Below are 20238 nucleotides of genomic sequence, written 5' to 3'. Positions count from 1 at the left end.
TGTAACCATTTCAAATATGTCTAGATCGTGTCTCCATGAACATTTTGGACAAGTGCATTTACTACCACTATCGCCATTCTAAACTTGATACGTTTTCAGATTGTGACCCTGGCATTGTGTGAATCTAGCTTTATTTTAATCTGGAGGTGTTGAATTTAACCAATGATTTATATTTACACTAGATGACCGTTAGGGGGTGCTGTGTTGAAGCTACAGTTCCTCAAAAATGCATTTGTCTACATTCATTTTTGGCATATTTATTCTTAGACACCTTAATTAATACTTTCAAATTATAGTGAGCTAAACATACATATTTTCCCTAGTGTATAATTGAGATAGTGTCCCAACTAAAAAAGAGAGGACAAAATTACATGTATTTAACATTTAATTGAAATACCAAAATTCTATGGAGGAGTGCAAATACGGCCGACCAGAGGCTTCAAAGTTCTCAATGGCCAATACATAGCATTAGCAATCCAGGGTTTATATACATTGATTTGAACCTGCAATACAAGTGTGAACAACCTGCTTATTTTTCTGAATTGTGTTAATACTACAACCCTTACATTTTTCATATACAGTAAAGTTTGTATATTTGTGTGCTGATCATTTCCTAATGCCTATTCACACTTAACAGGATGTATATCTCAGAGCATCTTATCTACAAGCATGGATAGTTAATTCCATCTTTTCATGCTAACCACCTGTCGCAGCCCAGTAGGTTTATTACACAAGATCTCTGGCAGAATTTACATTTTTTTTAAAATATATTTATTAAACCACATATTATACAAAGGGATAGTTCACCCAAATTACAAAATTACATTTGTTTCCTTACCCTGTAAGCAGTCTATAGACCAGGTATGACAGCAATTAACACATGCTAACATTTAACCATTTGTGGAACAAATCATATTCAAGTCATAGGACCAATATTAGAATAGTTTGTGCATAATTTCCAAATCAGTGCCAGGGAAACTAAACCAAAGCATGGATTGTTGTCACCTTCCCCATAGACTGCTTATACGGTAAGGAAACCAATGTGTCATTCCCTTTAAGACTATCAATAACCATTGAAATACTACATTCCATTACAAATGCACATTTCCTGTTGCCCCTTCACAAGCACAGTCCATCTCAGCTTCCCAATGAATTGATGGTCCAGTTGGACTACAGTTACACTCTGGGGGAGATATATTGCAGTTTTACTTTTTGATGACTTCCTCTTTCAGTTTTTCTGCCAGATGTTTTCTTTTCTGCAACTTCTTTTTTTCTTCGACAGAGATTTCCTATGAAGAGAACAAAGTGAGTCAAATTCTGAACGGTAGCACCACTAAATCTAGTCAAGTCGCACATATCAGCCATATTGACAGGCACAGGGCTGTAGCTACAGTAAGAATAGAAGCACATACGGCAGCAGCACTACAAAGTGAAATCAAAATGTCATCACTCAAACAGATCACCTTGGGCTGCTTCTCCTGTCCCCCCAAAGGAGAGCTCACAGGCTGGGGTGCATTGACCCTCTCTTCATTTATACTAGCACCACCCCCGTTCATTTTGGGACCATCGTCCTTTGATTGGCAATGCAGCAAAAGAAAATGATAGGGGAATAAAGAGCAGGAGAAAATCCAAACTTCAAAAAGAGAAGAATGTGAAAACGGACAAACCTGAGACTAAATATCAGGGGAAATCAAGAGAAAGGCTTGAAACTCACTAAAAACAATGATACAGGAAGACCAGAGTTGACCCCAGGTGCTATGCAGTCATCAGCCGAGGTGTGCATTATTATCTACCACAAATTAAAGCTGTTACGTGTGTCTTATGGAGGAGTACTACCCGTATGTTTACAGGAAGAGACATTATAGAAGAAGGTATGATGTTACCGGTGTGCTGGGAGTGGGTGCTGGGGTTTCTGGTGTGGCTGGTTTGGGTCTCTGCTCTTTTTTCATGGCCTGAAGCTTGTCCCTCTGCTGCCTCAGGTACAGTGCCCTTTGCTGGAGTTGCTCTTGCTGCTCTGCTGACAACTCCTGAACACACAGAGAAACACAATCCATCAGTTCTCAGTCTCCAACAAAACTGGTAATATAGCATTTCAAGGTTTCCTTTCTATGTACTGTTGCCTGAGTGTTGCTTTTTCCCCAGAAGATATCCAGCGGAGGCTTTCATTCAGAGTGATTTATAGTCAGTGCATGACACACATGGCATGTATGGTATATGCAGTAGGAGAGACTCACTGTGAATGGCTTGGAGATGCCAGCCTCCTTACGTGCCTCCTCTATCCAGCCCTCTGCAGCCTGGCTGCTGCTCCCCTTCTCCCTGGAGACAGCCGGAGGCTCGGTGCCCTTCACTGGAACCCTCACTGCAGGCAGGATCCTTGGCTCTGCACTGTGCCGCTCTGCTTCAACACATAACCATCTATTACTCATATACCCTCTGAAGTATATTCAACCTTTTAGCATTCATGTGCTACAGGAAAGGCTTCAAGGGGAACAGAGTAGTGTATACAGAGTCCGTACTATTACCTGATGGCAACTTAGAAAGGGCAGATGTGCTGGTCTTGGCTGGACTTATCTGCCCACCACCTCCAGCTACAGCAGGCTCTTTCCTCTGTGATGAACTGTTCACCTACAGGGAGGGCACAGGGCAGCCATGTCATTGCATCTAGCTGTTTCAGTTCTAATGCCATACTGAGCTTCATAAAGTTCAGGTTGTACAGCTAACAGTTCAGTGCGCACAATCTGCTATTGCATAACTGGGGGGGGGGGGGGTGTTGCATTGCCATCCACCAGTGCGACAGAGGGCTGTTGGCCACCACTGTTCCCCACCTTCGCATGTGCAACATACAAGAGTTGTCACATACCCCACAATAGGTTAATATACAGGCTAAAACACCACATTGTAATGATAATGCAGCAAAAACACTGTTACAGTCAATGCTTTAGTTTATAGGGACACAAGCCTTTTTCTGAGATTACTTTGATTGAAAAAAAAACCTGTCCTTGAATAGGGCTGGATATCTGCCAGATCATGTACTGCTCTGCATTAGTAGATTGATGTGACTGATCGAAGACCATCTAATAACATGATATGTAGCCTATGCAGGGGCTGTAAGCAGCTGGCTGCAGCACTCATCACTGCCCCTTTGCTTTGATGCTTAATTACATAGCTCAGTAAAATACTATAGCTCCGAATACATGAAATAGGACACATTTATCACACTCTGAAGAAAGGCAGACAAAGAGTCATTGGTGTTTATTCTTTTTGTATTACATCACTCCATTGAGTCAGTATTAGATTCATAACTCACCTTGTTGGTGGTGTTTGTCTGTTGAGTGGAGGCGGTCGTCTGGATGCTGGCTGCTTCTAGAAGTGGCCTATCAGAGCAGCTTCTGGACGTGGAGCCAATCTCCTCCTCTGACTGCAGTCTCAGAGCCATCTCTTGGTCATATTCATCCTTTGACATCCTGTGCAAACATATAGAGGGAGATATCAGTAGATGAATCCCCTAGTCTGGGCCTAGATAGTCACATAACACTGATGATAAGAGAGGTTACTTTACGACAAAGAATGTGAATGTGTTACTTGTAGTTGAATAAAAGTTGGCTTACTGCCAGTCTTAAACAACATACAGTACATTAACCCACAAAGTACTGAAGTATGAGTGTTATAAAGACACTATAAGGCCCAAAGCTGGCATGAGTCCAAGCTCTTGTCCTTAGTGATCACCTTGCTGCCACTCACCATCATGATCTCTTAATTGAGTTGATTAGCAGCTTAATTCAACAAGGATGAAACTTTCCATCACACAGGATTTGAAGAGCACAAAAATGTTGCAACATTTTCGATGAGCATAGCCGAGAACATAACTTAATATGAGAGCAACATAGGCCAAGTGGTCTCTACACAATCTGTGCTATAAAATAGGCCTCGCTCTTGTGAAGCACATCTCAAAGCTCTGGGTAAACTAGAAATCTAATGCCCCGATTAGACCACTTACAGTCAAAGCATGACGACGCATCACATAGATCTATAACATGTCCCTCTGAGACTTCAAGAAGACAATCAGGACCAAAGAATGGTGGGTGGGGCCAACCCTAACACAAAATGATAAAAACACAATTCTCTCCATTGCCATGGAGTGTAAACCCCTCAATTTCAGTGTAACACTAAGGAGCTTAGTTCCCTATGGACACACAACCTTTAGTGCTGCACTTCGCTTAGCTTCAAATGCAGAAATCGCATTAGAGATAGAGCGGCTTATAGAACAAGGAAGATATAATCTTGGATGATTTGGCACTCACTGATTTACTACACAGCTATCTAATATGAAACATGATGACACAGACACATGGGTTTTCAAGAATGACTAAAATAGTGAGACCAGTATTTGTGTTGTTCCTGGCTATACATCATATGTCATTTCCGCTCACAAGCTGATACCTTCTCCGCCTCAACCTGTTGTTTCCGAAGTTTTATAAGTGTTTGTGTCAACACCTGCTACCAACTACCTAGCTAAGTTGCAATGGAGCCCGCTTCGCCTGGAATAGCTAACGAACATTTCCAACTCTGTAGAAGCTGTGTTTATTACGCTCTTGTCCGGGACAATATTGACAATACGGAGTTCCAATGTGGCAATTGTTTGCTAGCGGAGGATTACAGGAATGAGGTGGTTATGCTTAGCAAGCAAATCTCAATTCTGCACGAATTTATGGGGAAAACGCAGCACGTGCCTGATGAATGTTTCCCCGTCTTGTCATCTGTCCCTATTCGAATGGCCTGTGCTACCTGGAACTAGCCTGCCAAAGAAGTCATCTCCATCTGCTTCTCCTCCTCCATCTTGTAATGAAGTAGACGAGAAGAGCAAGAAGACTGTTCCAATCAGCGCTGGTCCCATGGCACAAGTGGCAGAAACCGAAGGCAGCGGCATGCTGCTAAGTGGATAGGAATGCCTGCGAGAGGGTCGGAGCAGATTGACATAAGGAATAGCTTTGCTGCACTGGTGCCTGATCTACCTGCGCCTTCATTGCTGGGATTGCTGGTGTTGACTCGTGTTGGAATTATTGTAATCTAAAGGAGACTTTTAGATTTCTTCAAAACAATCAAAAACTTTTATTTAATTATTGCAGTAATGGAGCTGGTCAGTAATCACCCCTGGAGGTGATCACTGAGAACTCAACGAGCTGGTTTGAGCCACAGCACTTTATAGCAAAGTCCATTCCCCTTCAGTCTATATGACAAACAACAGAGGTATGGAATGGGTCACAAGGTACTTAAGAATTCACAGCCGGCAGAGACCAGGATCATTGTGTAGTGACCAGGGTCTGTCCCTGGAGTCATCTCTCCCTGGTACCTAATAGAACAGAAACATTAACTCATGCTCTGGAACATTGTACATCTTATAGAGGCCCATCCAGATGGGCCACACAGATGAGCGTTCTAACAACCATTTGATGCAATAACAGCATTATAACTTAATCTTGTCATTTCCACCATACTCTAACTACGCTGATTCCAGCAACGGCTTCGTCGTCGAGTTTGGGTCCTTTCCCTCTCTCTGGATCTGACGGGGCACTGCCTGCTGTGGGAGGTCTGGATCTGACGGGGCACTGCCTGCTGTGGGAGGTCTGGACCTGTCGCCGGGAGCAGCGGACGTACGCTATCCTGCTTCTCGTGGATCCGTGAAAAGGTTCAACAAATTGTGTGAGGGGTGGGAATGGGCGGATTTCTCCATTCCCTTCTCGGGCCGTTGTATAGGGCAGTTCAATGGTGAGAAATGTCTCAGTCCATGGAGCAAAAACGTTGTGCTATCCAGGAGCATGAGTACAGGACATCAATAAGCTGCTCCCAAACATTTTAAACATCAGGAAATTGAGTTTCATGGTTCATGTGGGATTCAATGACATTATGAAGGGCAGCTCAGAACAGCTGAAGATGGAATTTAAAGAAACTGATTGTGTAACTGCTTGACACCAACAAACGCCCCATAATATCTGGCCCTCTGCCCTCCCTAAATCATGGCATTGAACATTTCAGCAGACTTTTAGCCCTCCATAACTGGCTCTGAGACTATTGCAGCTCTGTGGGTGTAACATTTATTGACAATTTTGATACCTTCTGGAAACAATGCTCATTGGTATCCACCCAAATAATTTTTGTTCCTGGATCCTTTCACCGCATTATAAGGCTGCATTGACACAATTACTTATCAATGACCCCAGCTCAGTTAATCCCTACCATTGTCATAATGCTTCAGCAAATGTACATTATCCCAGGGTCATTGGAAGACAATGTACTGTAAGTAACCTAATTGATGTCCCTCTAACTGCCCTGAATGTATCTGCTGACCCCACAGCTATATGCAGTAATCATGTGCCTATGGATCAGAGTTATAGTGTTAGCACTGAGGTGGTGTGCCCTAGTAGGAAGTCCACTGTGTGCAGCTCACCCTGCACTAACATACATAGCATGAGTATGTCTACTCTTGCTAAGCTTTCCAGCGAAGAAAACAATCAAGCAGTCCATAAAGTGCTAAAAATAGCCCACTTTAACATACATGTAGCCTAAGAAACAAGGTTCATGAAGTCAATAACTTGCTAGTAACAGATGACATTCATATTCTATCTCTGAAACTAACTTAGATAATACCTTTTATGATAGTGGTAGCAATACATGGTTATAACATCTACAGAATTGCCAATGGCTGCAGTGTTGCGTCTATATTAAGAACCACATTCCTGTAAAGCTTAGAGAGGATCTCATGTTAAATACTGTTGAAGTAATATGGCTACAGGTTCATCTGCCTCACCTAAAACCCATTCTTGTGGGAAGCTGCTATAGACCACCAAGTGCTAACAGTCAGTATCTGGATAATGTGTGTGAAATGCTTGATCATGTGTGTGATATCAACAGAGGTATATTTTCTGGGTGATTTCGATATTGACTTTCATTAAGCTGCCCACTCAAGAAACAGCTTCAAACTGTACCCAGTGCCTGCAACCTGGTCAACCTACCAGAGCAGTTACAAAGAGCACAGAAATGAAATCATCAACATGTATTCATCACATCTTTATTAATGCAGCAGTAATTTCCTTTAAAGCAGTATCCAAATCCAACAATATAGTAGCCATTTCTAGGAAAACCAAAGTTCCAAAGGCTGGGCCTTTAAAAAAAATATATATATTTTAAAAGATTTGCCTGAAATGACATACCCAAATCTAATTGCCTGTAGCTCAGGACCTGAAGCAAGGATATGCATATTCTAGATACCATTTGAAAGGAAACACTTTTCTAATTTGTGGAAATGTGAAATTAATGTAGGAGAATAACACATCAGATCTGGTAAAATATATTTTTTTTTAAATTGTACCATCAGTTTTGAAATGCAAGAGAAAGGCCATAATGTATTATTCCAGCCCAGGCTCAATTTAGATTTCGGCCACTAGTTGGCAGCAGTGTATGTGCAAAGTTTTAGACGGATCAAATGAACCATTGCATTCTTGTTCAAAATGTTGTATCAAGACTGCCCTATGATCAGGGGGACACCGATCCCGTAGATGTTGAGCGGTAATACAACACATTTTGTAGTGATTCTTATGTTGATGACACATTTATGAAATTGCTTATCCCAGTTACTAATAAACATGCACCCATTGAGAAAATGACTAAAAACTGTTAAATCCCCTTGAATTGATGAGGAATTTAAAAATTGTATGGTTGAGAGGGATGAGGCAAAAGGTATGCCAAATAAGTCTGGCAGCACAAACGATTAGCAAATGTACTACAAATTGAGAAATCATGTGACTAAAGTGAATAAAAAGAAGAAACTATACTATGAAACAAATAAATTATATAAAGAATGATAGTAAAAAGCTTTGGAGCACCTTAAATGAAATTCATCACAAAACCCACTGATATTGCCAACTACTTTAATATTTTTTTATTGGCAAGGTGAGCAAATTTAGGCAACAAACGCTGACACTACACATCACTACACATCTGATCAAATTATGAAAGCCAAGGATTGTAATTTTGAATTTCGTAAAGCATGTATGGAAAAGGTGAAAAAATTATTTCTGTCTATCAACAATGACAAGCCACCGGGATCTGACTTGGATGGAAAATTACTGAGGATAATAGCAGACGATATTGACAGACCTTTTTGCCATATCTTTCATTTAAGCCTGCTAGAAAGAAAGTGTGTGCCCCCCCAGGCCTGGAGGGATAAAAAAGTCCCCTACATAAGAATAGTAAAGCCCCCTTTACTGGCTCAAATAGCCGACCAAATAGCCTGTTACCCATGCTTATTAAGTTTGTGTTATACTTCAGTGAGGCTTTTTTGGCATTATTGATCATAATCTGCTACTGGAAAAACGTATGTGTTATGGATTTTACACCCCCTGTTATATTGTGGATAAAGAGTTACCTGTCTAACAGAACACATAGGGTGTTCTTTAATGGAAGCATCTCCGACATAATCCAGGTCGAATCGGGAATTCCCCAGGGCAGCTGTCTAGGCCCCTTACTTTTTTCAATTTTTACTAATGACATGCCACTGGCTTTGAGTAAAGCCAGTGTGTCTATGTATGTGGATGACTCAACACTATACACGTCAGCTACTATAGCGACTGAAATGACTGCATCACTACTTGTATTTGTGAGAGGTTGAATGTTGAATGCACCGAGCTGTCTGTTTGAACTAGTAGCACACAGCTCGGACACCCATGCATACCCCAAAAGACATGCTTTTACATGCTTTTCAACCGATCGCTGCCCGCACCTGCCCGCCCGTCCAGCATCACTACTATGGACGGTTCTGACTTAGAATATGTGGACAACTACAAATACCTAGGTGTCTGGATAGACTGTAAACTCTCCTTCCAGACTCACATTAAGCATCTCCCAATTCAAAAGTAAATCTAGAATCGGCTTCCTATTTCGCAACAAAGCATCCTTCACTCATGCTGCCAAGCATACCCTCGTAAAACTGACCATCCTACCGTTCCTCGACTTTGGCGATGTCATTTACAAAATAGCCTCCAACACTCTACTCAACAAATTGGATGCAGTCTATCACAGTGCCATCTGTTTTGTCACCAAAGCCCCATATACTACCCACCACTGCGACCTGTACGCTCTCGTTGGCTGGCCCTTGCTTCATACACGTCGCCAAACCCACTGGCTCCAGGTCATCTACAAGTCTCTGCTAGGTAAAACCCCGCCTTATCTCAGCTCACTGGTCACCATAGCAGCACCCACCCGTAGCACGCGCTCCTGCAGGTATATCTCACTGGTCACCCCCAAAGCCAATTCTTCCTTTGGCCGCCTTTCCTTCCAGTTCTTTGCTGCCAATGACTGGAACGAACTGCAAAAATCACTGAAGCTGGAGACTCATATCCCCCTCACTAGCTTTAAGCACCAGCTGTCAGAGCAGCTCACAGATCACTGCACCTGTACATAGCCCATCCAACTACCTCATCCCAATACTGTATTTATTTATCTTACTCCTTTGCACCCCAGTATCTCTACTTGCACATTCATCTTCTGCACATCTACCATTCCAGTGTTTAATTGCTATATTGTAATTACTTCGCCACCATGACCTATTTATTGCCTTTACCTCCCTTATCCTACCTCATTTGCACACACTGTATATATACTTTTTCTACTGTATTATTGACTGTATGTTTGTTTATTCCATGTGTAACTCTGTGTTGTTGTATGTGTCTAACTGCTTTGCTTTATCTTGGCCAGGTCGCAGTTGTAAATGAGAACTTGTTCTCAACTAGCCTACCTGGTTAAATAAAGGTGGAAAAAAAATAGAAAATGCCACCTTATTGAACAGCGGGGTCTGTGAAGAGACACAATCACGATAACATACGCACTGCACTATACACACACGTACACATGGATTTTGTGTTGTAGATATGTGATAGGAGAGTAGAGGCCTGAGGGCACACACTTAATGTGTTGTGAATTTATTGTAATGTTTTTAAAATTGTTTAACTGCATTAATTTTGCTGGACCCCAGGAATGGGGATCCATAATAATACAAATACACTGATCCCCAAAGAGGACATTGGATTTGCAACCAGAGAAAACACCAGCACACTGTACAGAACACAAACATTAAAAATGGATACTTTTGTAGCCAAGTGCATTAGCATACATAGCATAATGCTTAGAGCCAGGAGTTATTCATGACCAAATGTCCTGACCAGGAAAGCATCCAGACCCTGGTTATAGACCATCATTGGAGCTTTTTCAAGGTCTAAGGATGTGCCCAGGAAAAACTATGGGCCCTATGTATGCTCCAATGAGTAAAGGAAACTACACAAAGGCCTACATCATTGATGAGATCCTGATGAAAACACTTTTCCTATTAAATTACATCAATAAATTACAGAGTCACAGTGCATGTATGAGATTGGGTGGAAAGGCCTCAGTTCTATGTATCTTACTTGAGCACCTCCTGAAGAATCTTCAGCTCCTGCTTCTCCAGCTCACTCATCACATCTGCTCCATCTGTGAGACACTCAGGTAGAGCGCCTACGCAAACATTAGAAGAAACGGTTTAATTGGTGTCGTTTTAGAAAGTGTAGGCTCATCAGTACCATAGTGTGTGTGTGAATGTAGAATATAAGCAGGTATGGTAAGCAAGCATTAGGACTAGGGCTGCAAAAATATCAAGTCACTTTCCCATTTTTTCTACAGAAATCCCACTTGAAAGACTCAGAGAATCAAGAGAATAATCAGGAAATCCAGAATCCTCCAAACAGGACTTCTGGAAAATCTGGACATTTTTGGAAAGTTATAGGATTCTGAAACCCTAATTGGGAGTTGTGTGACAACTCTGACAAGGCCAATAAGCCTACCATTTCTCTCTTTAATGACACGCAGCGCCTGGAGCTGCAGCTCCATATTCTTCTGTACCATGAGAGCCCTGAACATCTGGAAGTCATCTGTGGCCAGGACGGGATGGAATACAGCCTGTACCAAGGTAGACAGGACAGGAGCAGAAAATAGTTAGGCCTATCTAACAGTAATTAGGATGGACATTGAACAAACAGTCAAAAAGGGGTTAGTAACAAGTTAATAACAAGCACAAATAATTTTAAACATTATCTAATTATTTTGGCTAGATCATGCTTGTACTTTCTACTGCCTCCGGGGGTGCACTCTTGGCAGTTGGCTCTGTCATTGTTACAGTGGGCCAACAGCATGGTTAGGGTTGAAACTAGCTCTCTCTCTATCACAGACCTGATGTCTTTTTCTGTCCCAGGTAAGTCCCAGAGGGCACCGCTGGATCTGGGACTAAGTAACACTCTCCATCAGGAATAGCTCCCTTGAGCTGTTCCTATATCTCACTAACCCAATTCAGGCCTGGCCCACTAATCCTGTCATAGATCAGGTCTACCTGAATTCCAGAAGCTAACCGTCTCATGCTCACAAACCAACATCACCAGATGGAGAAACAGAATACATCATTATTATGTACTGGAACTATTTCCTATTGTGTATTGTCATGCAGGTCCATACATTCTTTGGCCATGGAGTTGAACATGATGGGACATGCTCCTCAGTCCATGACGAGGAGGAAGCATTTCAAGAAGATCTAGGCTGTAAATGAACTTGAATGTTTTGCAGGAAACCATTACATACTGACCAGCACGCTCGCGTACGTGTCCGCGCGCATGTTGATTTTGTCCACCCACACCAGACTCGATCAGGACACGCAGGTTGAAATATCAAAACAAACTAGTGATGCACCGATATGACATTTTTGGCGGATACCCATATCCAATATTTTCCTTGCAAAATAAAAATACAACTATACCGATATTTACATTTTTTGCGGACATTTAAGCATTCTAGTACAGTTAAATAGTTAACACACACACACACACGGACGCAGTGTTCTAAAGCACTGCATCTCAGTGCAAGAGGCATCACTATAGTCCCTAGTTCGAATCCAGGCTGTATCACATCTGGCCGTGATTGGGAGTCCCATAGGCGGCTCCCAATTGGCCCATCGTCATCCGGGTTTGGCCGGGGTAGGCCGTCCTTGTAAATTAACTGACTTGCCTAGTTAAATAAAGGTTACACACCACACTGTCCAAAACGTTATGCTGTTGGCATTTACGTATGTCCCCATTACCAGTAAAACATAATCAAAACCTATTTCTTTCACTTACTTGATGTGCTGTTTGTTTGTTCATTTGTTCAGTCATTCCATTCTCAACCAGTATTTATATGGAATGCTGTTTGGGTCTTTGCGTGTCAAAAAAGATACATGTCAAATAACACTATTTGACGTGTCAAAAAAGATACATGTCAAATAACACTATTTGACGTGTCAAATATGCTTGTTGACCAATCAGGACCTGAATATGACTGCACGTCACATAATAATTTAACGCATTCATTCATTTTTTACGTAGTTATTACACATTACAGTGCTGGTCATAAAGGAAAGCTAGCTAGCTCATGGATGCAAACAATGTTCTTACCCAAAAACATAGCAAAACGACATAATCTGTTTCAGTAGCTATAGTTATCTAGCTAACTATATAGCTTGGTGTCATCATCTAAAATAACCCTAATTCACTGAACTTCTGGAGAGAGTTTGCTGCACTGAAAGTAAAGGGGCTGAATAATTTTGCACGCCCAATTTTTCAGTTTTTGATTTGTTAAAAAAGTTTGAAATATCCAATAAATGTCGTTCCACTTCATGATTGTGTCCCACTTGTTGTTGATTCTTCACAAAAAAATACAGTTTTATATCTTTATGTTTGTAGCCTGAAATGTGGCAAAAGGTCGCAAAGTTCAAGGGGGCCGAATACTTTCGCAATGCACTGTATGTGTTTTGAACACTATTCCTGAGGAAAAACAATACTGTGTGGATGTTTTGGAGTCTGATAACTCACTCGGTGGAGGACGTTGGGAAAAAAATAGCTTGAGTATTGAGTAGAGTGATACCCCATTTCATTGATCCCCAATCCTTAGGTAAAGCTGTACAGTGCAATATGAATGTCAATACACACAATAGGCTGACTGAGGAGTTGATTTCACACAGTCACCGTCCCGCGATAAGAGCTACAATGCTAATATTTGCGTAAACTCTTCACAGTTGTGTTCTGTGGGTGTCACTGAGTAGACTGATACCGCATTTCATTGCTTCACATTCCAACCTTGTTTAACATTATCTAGTCTAAATATGGCATGACTCCACCAATTGTAACCTTCTGCATCACTTTCAAAAAGGTAATTTTATTTTGAAGGCAAACCGCAAATTCCACTACTGTGCCTAATCCTTATTGTGGCAAGCTTCACAACACATAACCCGGTCCAGTCGAGCCTCACTAGCCAGATGAAGCTAGCTGGCTGCTTATAACATTAGCCTTTGGCAACAGGGTTAAGTAGCTGGCTAGCTATTTATTTTCATGAACTGAAGTTAAATTTCAATAGGCGAACAACAAGTGGCTACCTAGCTAATAGTTACTCACAAGGATTCCTAAATCATTGCTAAGAATAATGAAAATGACTGCAGTTTCTATTGCTCATTGTTTTCAGGCTCTTTGTATTCGTGCAAGCTACCCCAGAAGTTGCGGTCAAACAAATAATGCTTTATTACCAACGTGGTATTGTAAACACATCGTTCGTGGCCGGTGTTTGCTTGTTTGTAGACGTTTTTGTGCAGCTTTGACAGTGCTACTGATAGTAGTGATGGTGCTTGGCTTGCACGTGCAAATTCAGAACACACAACATTCTGTAATAGAACTGTGTTATTTGACATGTTAAATTAAAAGCTTATTTAACGCGTCAAATAGTGTTATTGTCAAATTGTGTTATTGTCAAATAGTGTTATTTGATGTGTATCTTTTTTGACACGCAATGACCCAAACAGCGTTCCATAGTATGTCGTGAAGCTAATAGCAGTGATGCTATTACCGTGTAACTCCGGTAGGGAAATAGCGCACTTGGTAGTGTGTACCGATGCTCAACCAGTCGCGAAAGCCAACATCAACCACAAAAGAGAACAGTTGATTGTCAAGGGCAATGAATTCCGTTATCTTTGCATTAATGGATTTGTCTTGTTGAAATGTTCATACTCTTTCAAATGACTGCTCGATCCACACAGCAGACATTGTGGGCTAGAATAGGAATGCTGTGTTGCACGTGTAACACAAATTTTTACCTGGCGTCATTACGTCATGTACCAACGTTATAGGTATGCACGTCTGCTTTGACATCGATTTTGCACATCGGCATTAAACTAGACATCGGGCCGATACCAATGTTGCCATTTTTAGCTAATATCGTCCGATTCCGATATGTTCACCGATATATCATGCATCCCTACTCTGAACCAACTATATTAATTCGGGGACAAGTTGAAAAGCATTAAACATATATGGCAATTTAGCTAGTTTGATTTTGCTAGCTAATTTGTCCTGAGATATAAACATTGGGTTGTTATTTTACCTGAAATGCACATGGTCTTCTACTCCGACAATTAATCCATAGATAAAAGTGTAAACCAAGTTCGTTTATAGTAATTTCTCTTCCTTCAAGCTTATTTTTTGGACTTTATATGGCGGTTGGCAACCAAGGTGCATTACCACTACCAAATGGACTGGAGTGTGGACCTCAGTTCATCTTTTAAAGCACCCATGTGGGTATATGCTCCTAAAAACCAAAACCAATGAGGAGATGGGAGAGGCGGGATTTGCAACAAAAAAAAGTCATAATATTATGTCCCCCCCCAGTTCTAAAACCAAAGTTGCGCCCCTGGGTCTACAGGATAAGTGATTATTCTGGCACAAAAAGAAACACTGTAAACATAGTTTGTTTACCTAACACACCAAATGTGCATAACCTAGGCTGACTTCTAGTGCAAGAAGAATCACGGTTTGAATTTATCTCAGAAACCTGGTAATTGAGTTTGATTGGATAAAAAGATATGGCCCAAAGTTACATGTTTAAATAGTAACAATATAATAGGGAGTCCTAAAAAAAAGTAGCATCCCATATTAGGCTACCTCAGTGGCGTTTTTAGGGACACTAGCACTGTCCACTACTTCTTCCTGCACTGTGCAATAATCATCCCAAATGACTTGATTAGCTTCCAGTTTAGGTAATCCCTATGAGCAGACCTGAAAATTGACACTTGACTTCATCAGCAAGCAACAAGGCCTTTGGGATGTCAAAGAGCTAATCTCTACTGTTAGAGGTGTTAGGTCTGAGACGTCAGGTAGCCAGCCTACTGTGTGTAACATTACATGAATAAGTCATCACTAATGAATTCCCTCACATACAGGAATCATTTAGGGGCCATGGGATGTTCTTCACTGAACCATAACAAATACATAACAGGCTATATGGCATTAATGGTGCATTAAATGAATCATCCTGAGATGGAGGCTATTGAATTATGACCAGATACAGAATATAGCCTGTTCCGTAAGGCCAGAGTCCAAAGTAAGAGACCAAGAGCTGGCAAATCTCCAGCAACCATTGGATGTCATCATCATCATACAAATCCCCTAGATATTGGTCATCACAAGATGCATGATGGAGCAAGTGACAGAGCAGAGTGGCATTAATCCTGTATCCAAAAATATGCCTTATATTAAAAAGACAACTCTCCTACTGTGCAATTGTTTGTAGAGGTTCTGTTATCTGAAACCATTTGCATTGTAAAACTGCACATTCATCTAAATATACGTATCTTGCGTATTTGTGGCAGCGTATGAAAAAGATTGCGCTTACCTGTAAGGTTTTGGACTTGGCGAAAGGAGAGGAGCATGCCTCCAAAAACTGCTGCTCATTGATGCCAACCTCTTCCATGTAGGTTTCTAACAACTTCTCCACCTGAAAATAAATGTGGCTACTTGCATCACTGTTTTCCAAAGACAAAACATGTGATGTTAAGACACTGAAAAACGTTTCATTACTAGGCTAACTCATCCATTTCACATTTTGATTTAGGTCTACTTGGAATTGTAGATCAAAAAATATTTATATTTAAGATGCATGTGTAACGTTAAATAATCAAAATAAGAAAACTTGCACAATAACCCAATGCATATTAATGTTGCAAGCCATTCTAAAAGACTAGCTACTCACCAAATGCTTGTACTGCTGATGGATATCTGTATAAGTCAATTTATTCTCATCTTCGTCGTCAAAAACTGAAATAAAATCCAAATTGGTGAACTATGCATAATCTCAATTAAACAACTAGGGGGACACTACCGACATTATGTATTCCTGATTTACAGCTGTGTTTTTTAATCCATCATCATAAACAATACCAACAACCATCACATTTTCATGTGTGCCTATCTAACATCGGATTACAAAAGTTAGGTTATATAATATATTAGGTTATATATACAGAATATATCTACACAAACATATAAATATATCTACATACATACATACACACATACATACATACATACATACATACATATATATAATTACATGTATAGAAATGCAATTAATAGAACAGACAAATAATTGTCTTAAATTGGGACTCACATTCTATTCCTATGCATTTTATCCTATCCAATATACAAAATCCTGATCATTTTTGAAAAACTGGCCTCTGGCACAGGGAGGTTTGGCAACTGAGGTGATTGTTATTTTGGTTAAGCACCGTTGTTGCTAGTGTGACAGTTCCACAAGCGAGTGGCTTAAAGGAATGGTAACTAACTAGCGTGAGCCAGACAGATTAGCTAGCTAGCTTCTTTGCATCAAAGTACTAATTTATCATTTCCAATAATTGGATTGATGTCACTCAAACATGTGAAGCACTGATGCATTCCAAACAATGTAAACAACTGGGGTGTATTCAGTCTGTGCCAAAACAGTTCTTAAAAATAGATGCAAATTAAACAAAACAGGGCAGGACCTATCTGAATTTGTCAAATAGAAATGTTATGGTCTATTTGCTTCTGTTTGGTTCTTAAAATGGTAAACGGTTTCAGTAATGAATACACACCTGAACTAGGGTATAATCCAATGATATTTATAAACCCTGGATTGCTGATTCTATGTATTGGCCAAGGAGAGGCTTTGAAGCCACCGGTCGGCCATATTGGCACTCCCAAGAAGAAGCAGTTCTCCATAGGAACGAAGGGAATTGTACAGTATTTCAATTAAAGAACAAAATCACATGTATTTTTTGTTGTAGAGGGGACAGTAACATTAGAACTTTCAAAAAAATCATACTTTAAGGATAATGTTTTTATAGATTTGTATTTATGTTTAGCTTACATAATATTATTTAAAAGTATGCATTATGGGGTCTGTAATAAAATACGTGGCAAAACAACAAAAATACATTAATAAATGCATTTATATAGCTTCCAAAATATATTTTTTTAAGTTAGGGGAGTGCCAAGATGAGGCACCGTGGCTTCAAACAGCACCCCATGTCAGCCATCTAATGTGTATATAAAATATTGGTGTAATCATTATTCCAACACTTCAATTAAACTATTGAACAAAGCACGCCATTCCATGATTTCAATAAATAAATAAATATATATATATATATATATATATATATATATATATATATATATATATATATATATAAAAATATATATATATATATATATATATATTCTGCACCCTGATTCAGAATATACTATTTTCATTGTCCATGGCACGCTTGGTTGGTTCAATAGCTATTGACGAGAAAACCCGAATATCCAATCTAACCGAACCATGTACCTAACGTTACCAGCTTTCTGAAAAAATCTGGTAAACAATACTTTCCAGTGGATATGTTTTCTTAAACTGAAGGACAAACTACACAGACAACCAGTAGAATAAGTTGAAATGTAATTTGATTAAACATTCTGGCTTGTAAGGAACATTTACACGATTTTGCACACAAATGTATCGGGCTGTATAGCTAAATGTACCAATTAAATTTAGTGTTACGGACTGATTAAGAGAGTAACATCTAACAACAGTTAACGTTAGCTAGCTAAAGTACTCAGAAAGGCCTGCTAACGTTAAGTTAGCTGGCTAGCTAGCTAGCTAACTCGGGTGCAAAGCATTGATTATAGCATGTGTAATCCTGGTCCTATAAACCGTTTAATACTTTCCCTTATCGTAAAAAAATATATAAAATAAATGGCCTTACCTGTACATTTGCTTTCCATGAAGTCCGTAACTGGTATGACCCATTCGGGACTTGACAAATATCCAGCGATGCTCTCCACAACCCACTCGCTGTCCTCAGCCATGTTGGCTAATAACACCCTATGATGTTCTTCAGGCGAGGAAGTTTAGCCCTGAAATTGTACAACAATGCACAAGTGAAGTCTAAGGATCCATACATTTGTTGAGATCTAGCTAGCAAGCTAGTCCATTGTTATTATCCCTCTCCGTAACATGCTTTGGTAGCTGCATAAAATCTGAAAAAGCGCACTCATGAATTTCGAAAGGGTTGACACCTAATCGGTCCCGGTTCCTATGGTGACCGATTACGTTCTACAAGTAGAACAGTCCGTCCAGTGAGAGCAGTGGGAGTGTGGTTTTGACAAGGTTGGAAGAGAGAATGAAAGGGGTTTTCACAAGAAATGTGTGCATATTGTTCTATTCTATATTGTTGACACTTAAGTCTTATACATGACACTGATTATTTTTTATGGTGCTTTCAACACAACCGGGAACTCGGAAAAAACGAGGTCAAATCATGACGTCAGTGGTCCTCAGGTCAGAAAGTCGGAGCTCTAGAAAGATGCCCTAGTTCCCGACTTGGAATTCAGGGTATAATGACTGTTCCAAACGATTTTCCCATATGGAACTCGTTTTTCCCAAGTTCCCAGCTGTCTTGAACACACTGAAGTCTTAAAGTCAGAGATTTCCGAGTTCCCAGTTGTTTTGAACGCGGTATTATTGTCTTCCTCTGACGTCATGAGCATCAGGATTAAAACTGAATGTTTGTAAATGTGAAATATTATGTTTATTTGACTCTGATGATAAAGAAATAGAAAATATTCCTATAAAGGACTGTGTTAAATATTTAGGAATACATCTGTCAAAAAAAACACTTAGTCAGACAACATTTGAATTTCTCTCCTAAAATTAAGAAAACCAAAAATATATTCAATAATTGGCTACAAAGAGATCTTTCTATACTTGGGAGAGTACTTCTGTCCAAGGCAGAGGGACTGCCTCGTTTTGTGTACCCCTCATTATCGTTATGTATAAATCCTGCTACTTGTAAAGAAATGAATAAGACCTTTTTTGACTTCATCTGGAAAAATAAGTTCACAAACTAAAAAAGTCAGTCCTTTCTAACAAAAGAGCTGAAGGCGGTCTAGAAGTGTTGGATTTTGTTGACATAAATAACACTTTCACGATAAACTGGTTGAAAAGATGTTTGATCAATACTAATTCAATATGGTATTTCATTCAAAATAATGTATTTAATACATTGGGAGATCTTCAATTTTTACTGAAGTGTAATTATATTCCTGAAATATTACCTGCTAAATTGGCTAGGTTTCACCAACAAGCTTTAATGGCCTGGAAAATATGTTTCCTGCACAATTTTTCCCCACATAAAGCTCTTTTGTGGAATAATTCAGACATAACTGTAAGGAATAAGTCATTGTTCTACCCCAGCTGGCATAAGAGGAATATTGACTTTGTCCTTGATGTTTTCGACAACAAGGGTAATATTCTCACATATGAACAATTTATAACATTGAAAGAGTTTCCAATACCTTTCAGAGAGTTTATTTCTATGGTCAAAGCCATTCCCAGTGGTCTAATCTTAGCTTTGGTAATGATCACAAAGTTTATCCAGAACTCAGATTGGAAGGTGTGGGCTTACTTGAGAAATCTTGTTGTAATAAATATATAAGACAAATTCTTCATTCACAAAACCAACTCACACAGAGAGGAAAGTTTTTCTGGAACAGGCTTATTCCTGACATTGTCTGGAAAAAATGCATGGTTAAGGCCTTACAAATATTGTATACCAAAGAAAGTTAAGTTAAGATATATGCATGTAATTCTATGATATCCAAATTTGTAGCAATTGATGATATCTGCGTTTTCTGTGAAAAGGAAGGTGAGAATCTGTCTCACTTGTTCTTTGAATGTAAATTTGTGTCAGAATTTTGGGAAAACCTTGCAAAATACTTATTTACCATTATGAACACTACCTATGTTTTTGACATGAAAGATATAATATGTTACTTTTGCAAT

At 39.8% G+C, this 20238-nt stretch overlaps 1 protein-coding gene across 3 annotated transcripts; it reads right to left on the bottom strand.

The window, feature by feature from the left end:
* Positions 1–244: 244 nt before the first annotated feature.
* LOC139382030 (cilia- and flagella-associated protein 36-like) lies at positions 245–18541 on the bottom strand. Of its 3 annotated transcripts, XM_071125963.1 has the most exons (12): positions 18161–18512; positions 16126–16190; positions 15769–15870; positions 10872–10986; positions 10458–10545; positions 3308–3464; positions 2523–2625; positions 2235–2395; positions 1884–2027; positions 1715–1789; positions 1464–1571; positions 755–1289 (listed from the first exon to the last, which is right to left on the bottom strand). In XM_071125963.1, exons 1-12 carry the CDS (start codon positions 18261–18263, stop codon positions 1206–1208), a joined length of 1305 nt encoding a protein of 434 aa, XP_070982064.1. In that variant the 5' UTR covers positions 18264–18512; the 3' UTR covers positions 755–1205. The 3 variants fall into 3 exon arrangements, with proteins under 3 accessions (XP_070982065.1, XP_070982066.1, XP_070982064.1); XM_071125964.1 differs by lacking the exon at positions 1715–1789 and having other exon boundaries at positions 245–1289; positions 18161–18541; XM_071125965.1 differs by lacking the exons at positions 1464–1571; positions 1715–1789 and having other exon boundaries at positions 245–1289; positions 18161–18497.
* Between the last annotated feature and the right edge of the window lie 1697 nt (positions 18542–20238).

This window comes from Oncorhynchus clarkii, chromosome 23 (genome assembly GCF_045791955.1).
Source record: "Oncorhynchus clarkii lewisi isolate Uvic-CL-2024 chromosome 23, UVic_Ocla_1.0, whole genome shotgun sequence".
Taxonomy (NCBI): Eukaryota; Metazoa; Chordata; class Actinopteri; order Salmoniformes; family Salmonidae; genus Oncorhynchus; species Oncorhynchus clarkii.
This window is presented reverse-complemented; position numbering and strand designations above follow the sequence as displayed.

Excerpts from the sequence above, each read along its gene's own strand:
- LOC139382030 (XM_071125963.1), bottom strand. The coding sequence starts at position 18,263 with ATGGCTGAGGACAGCGAGTGGGTTGTGGAGAGCATCGCTGGATATTTG. Across the intron at positions 2,396-2,522 it reads CCTTTCTAAGTTGCCATCAG|AGCGGCACAGTGCAGAGCCA; the intron begins GTAATAGTACGG and ends GTGTTGAAGCAG. Across the intron at positions 1,290-1,463 it reads GACAGGAGAAGCAGCCCAAG|GAAATCTCTGTCGAAGAAAA; the intron begins GTGATCTGTTTG and ends TTCTCTTCATAG.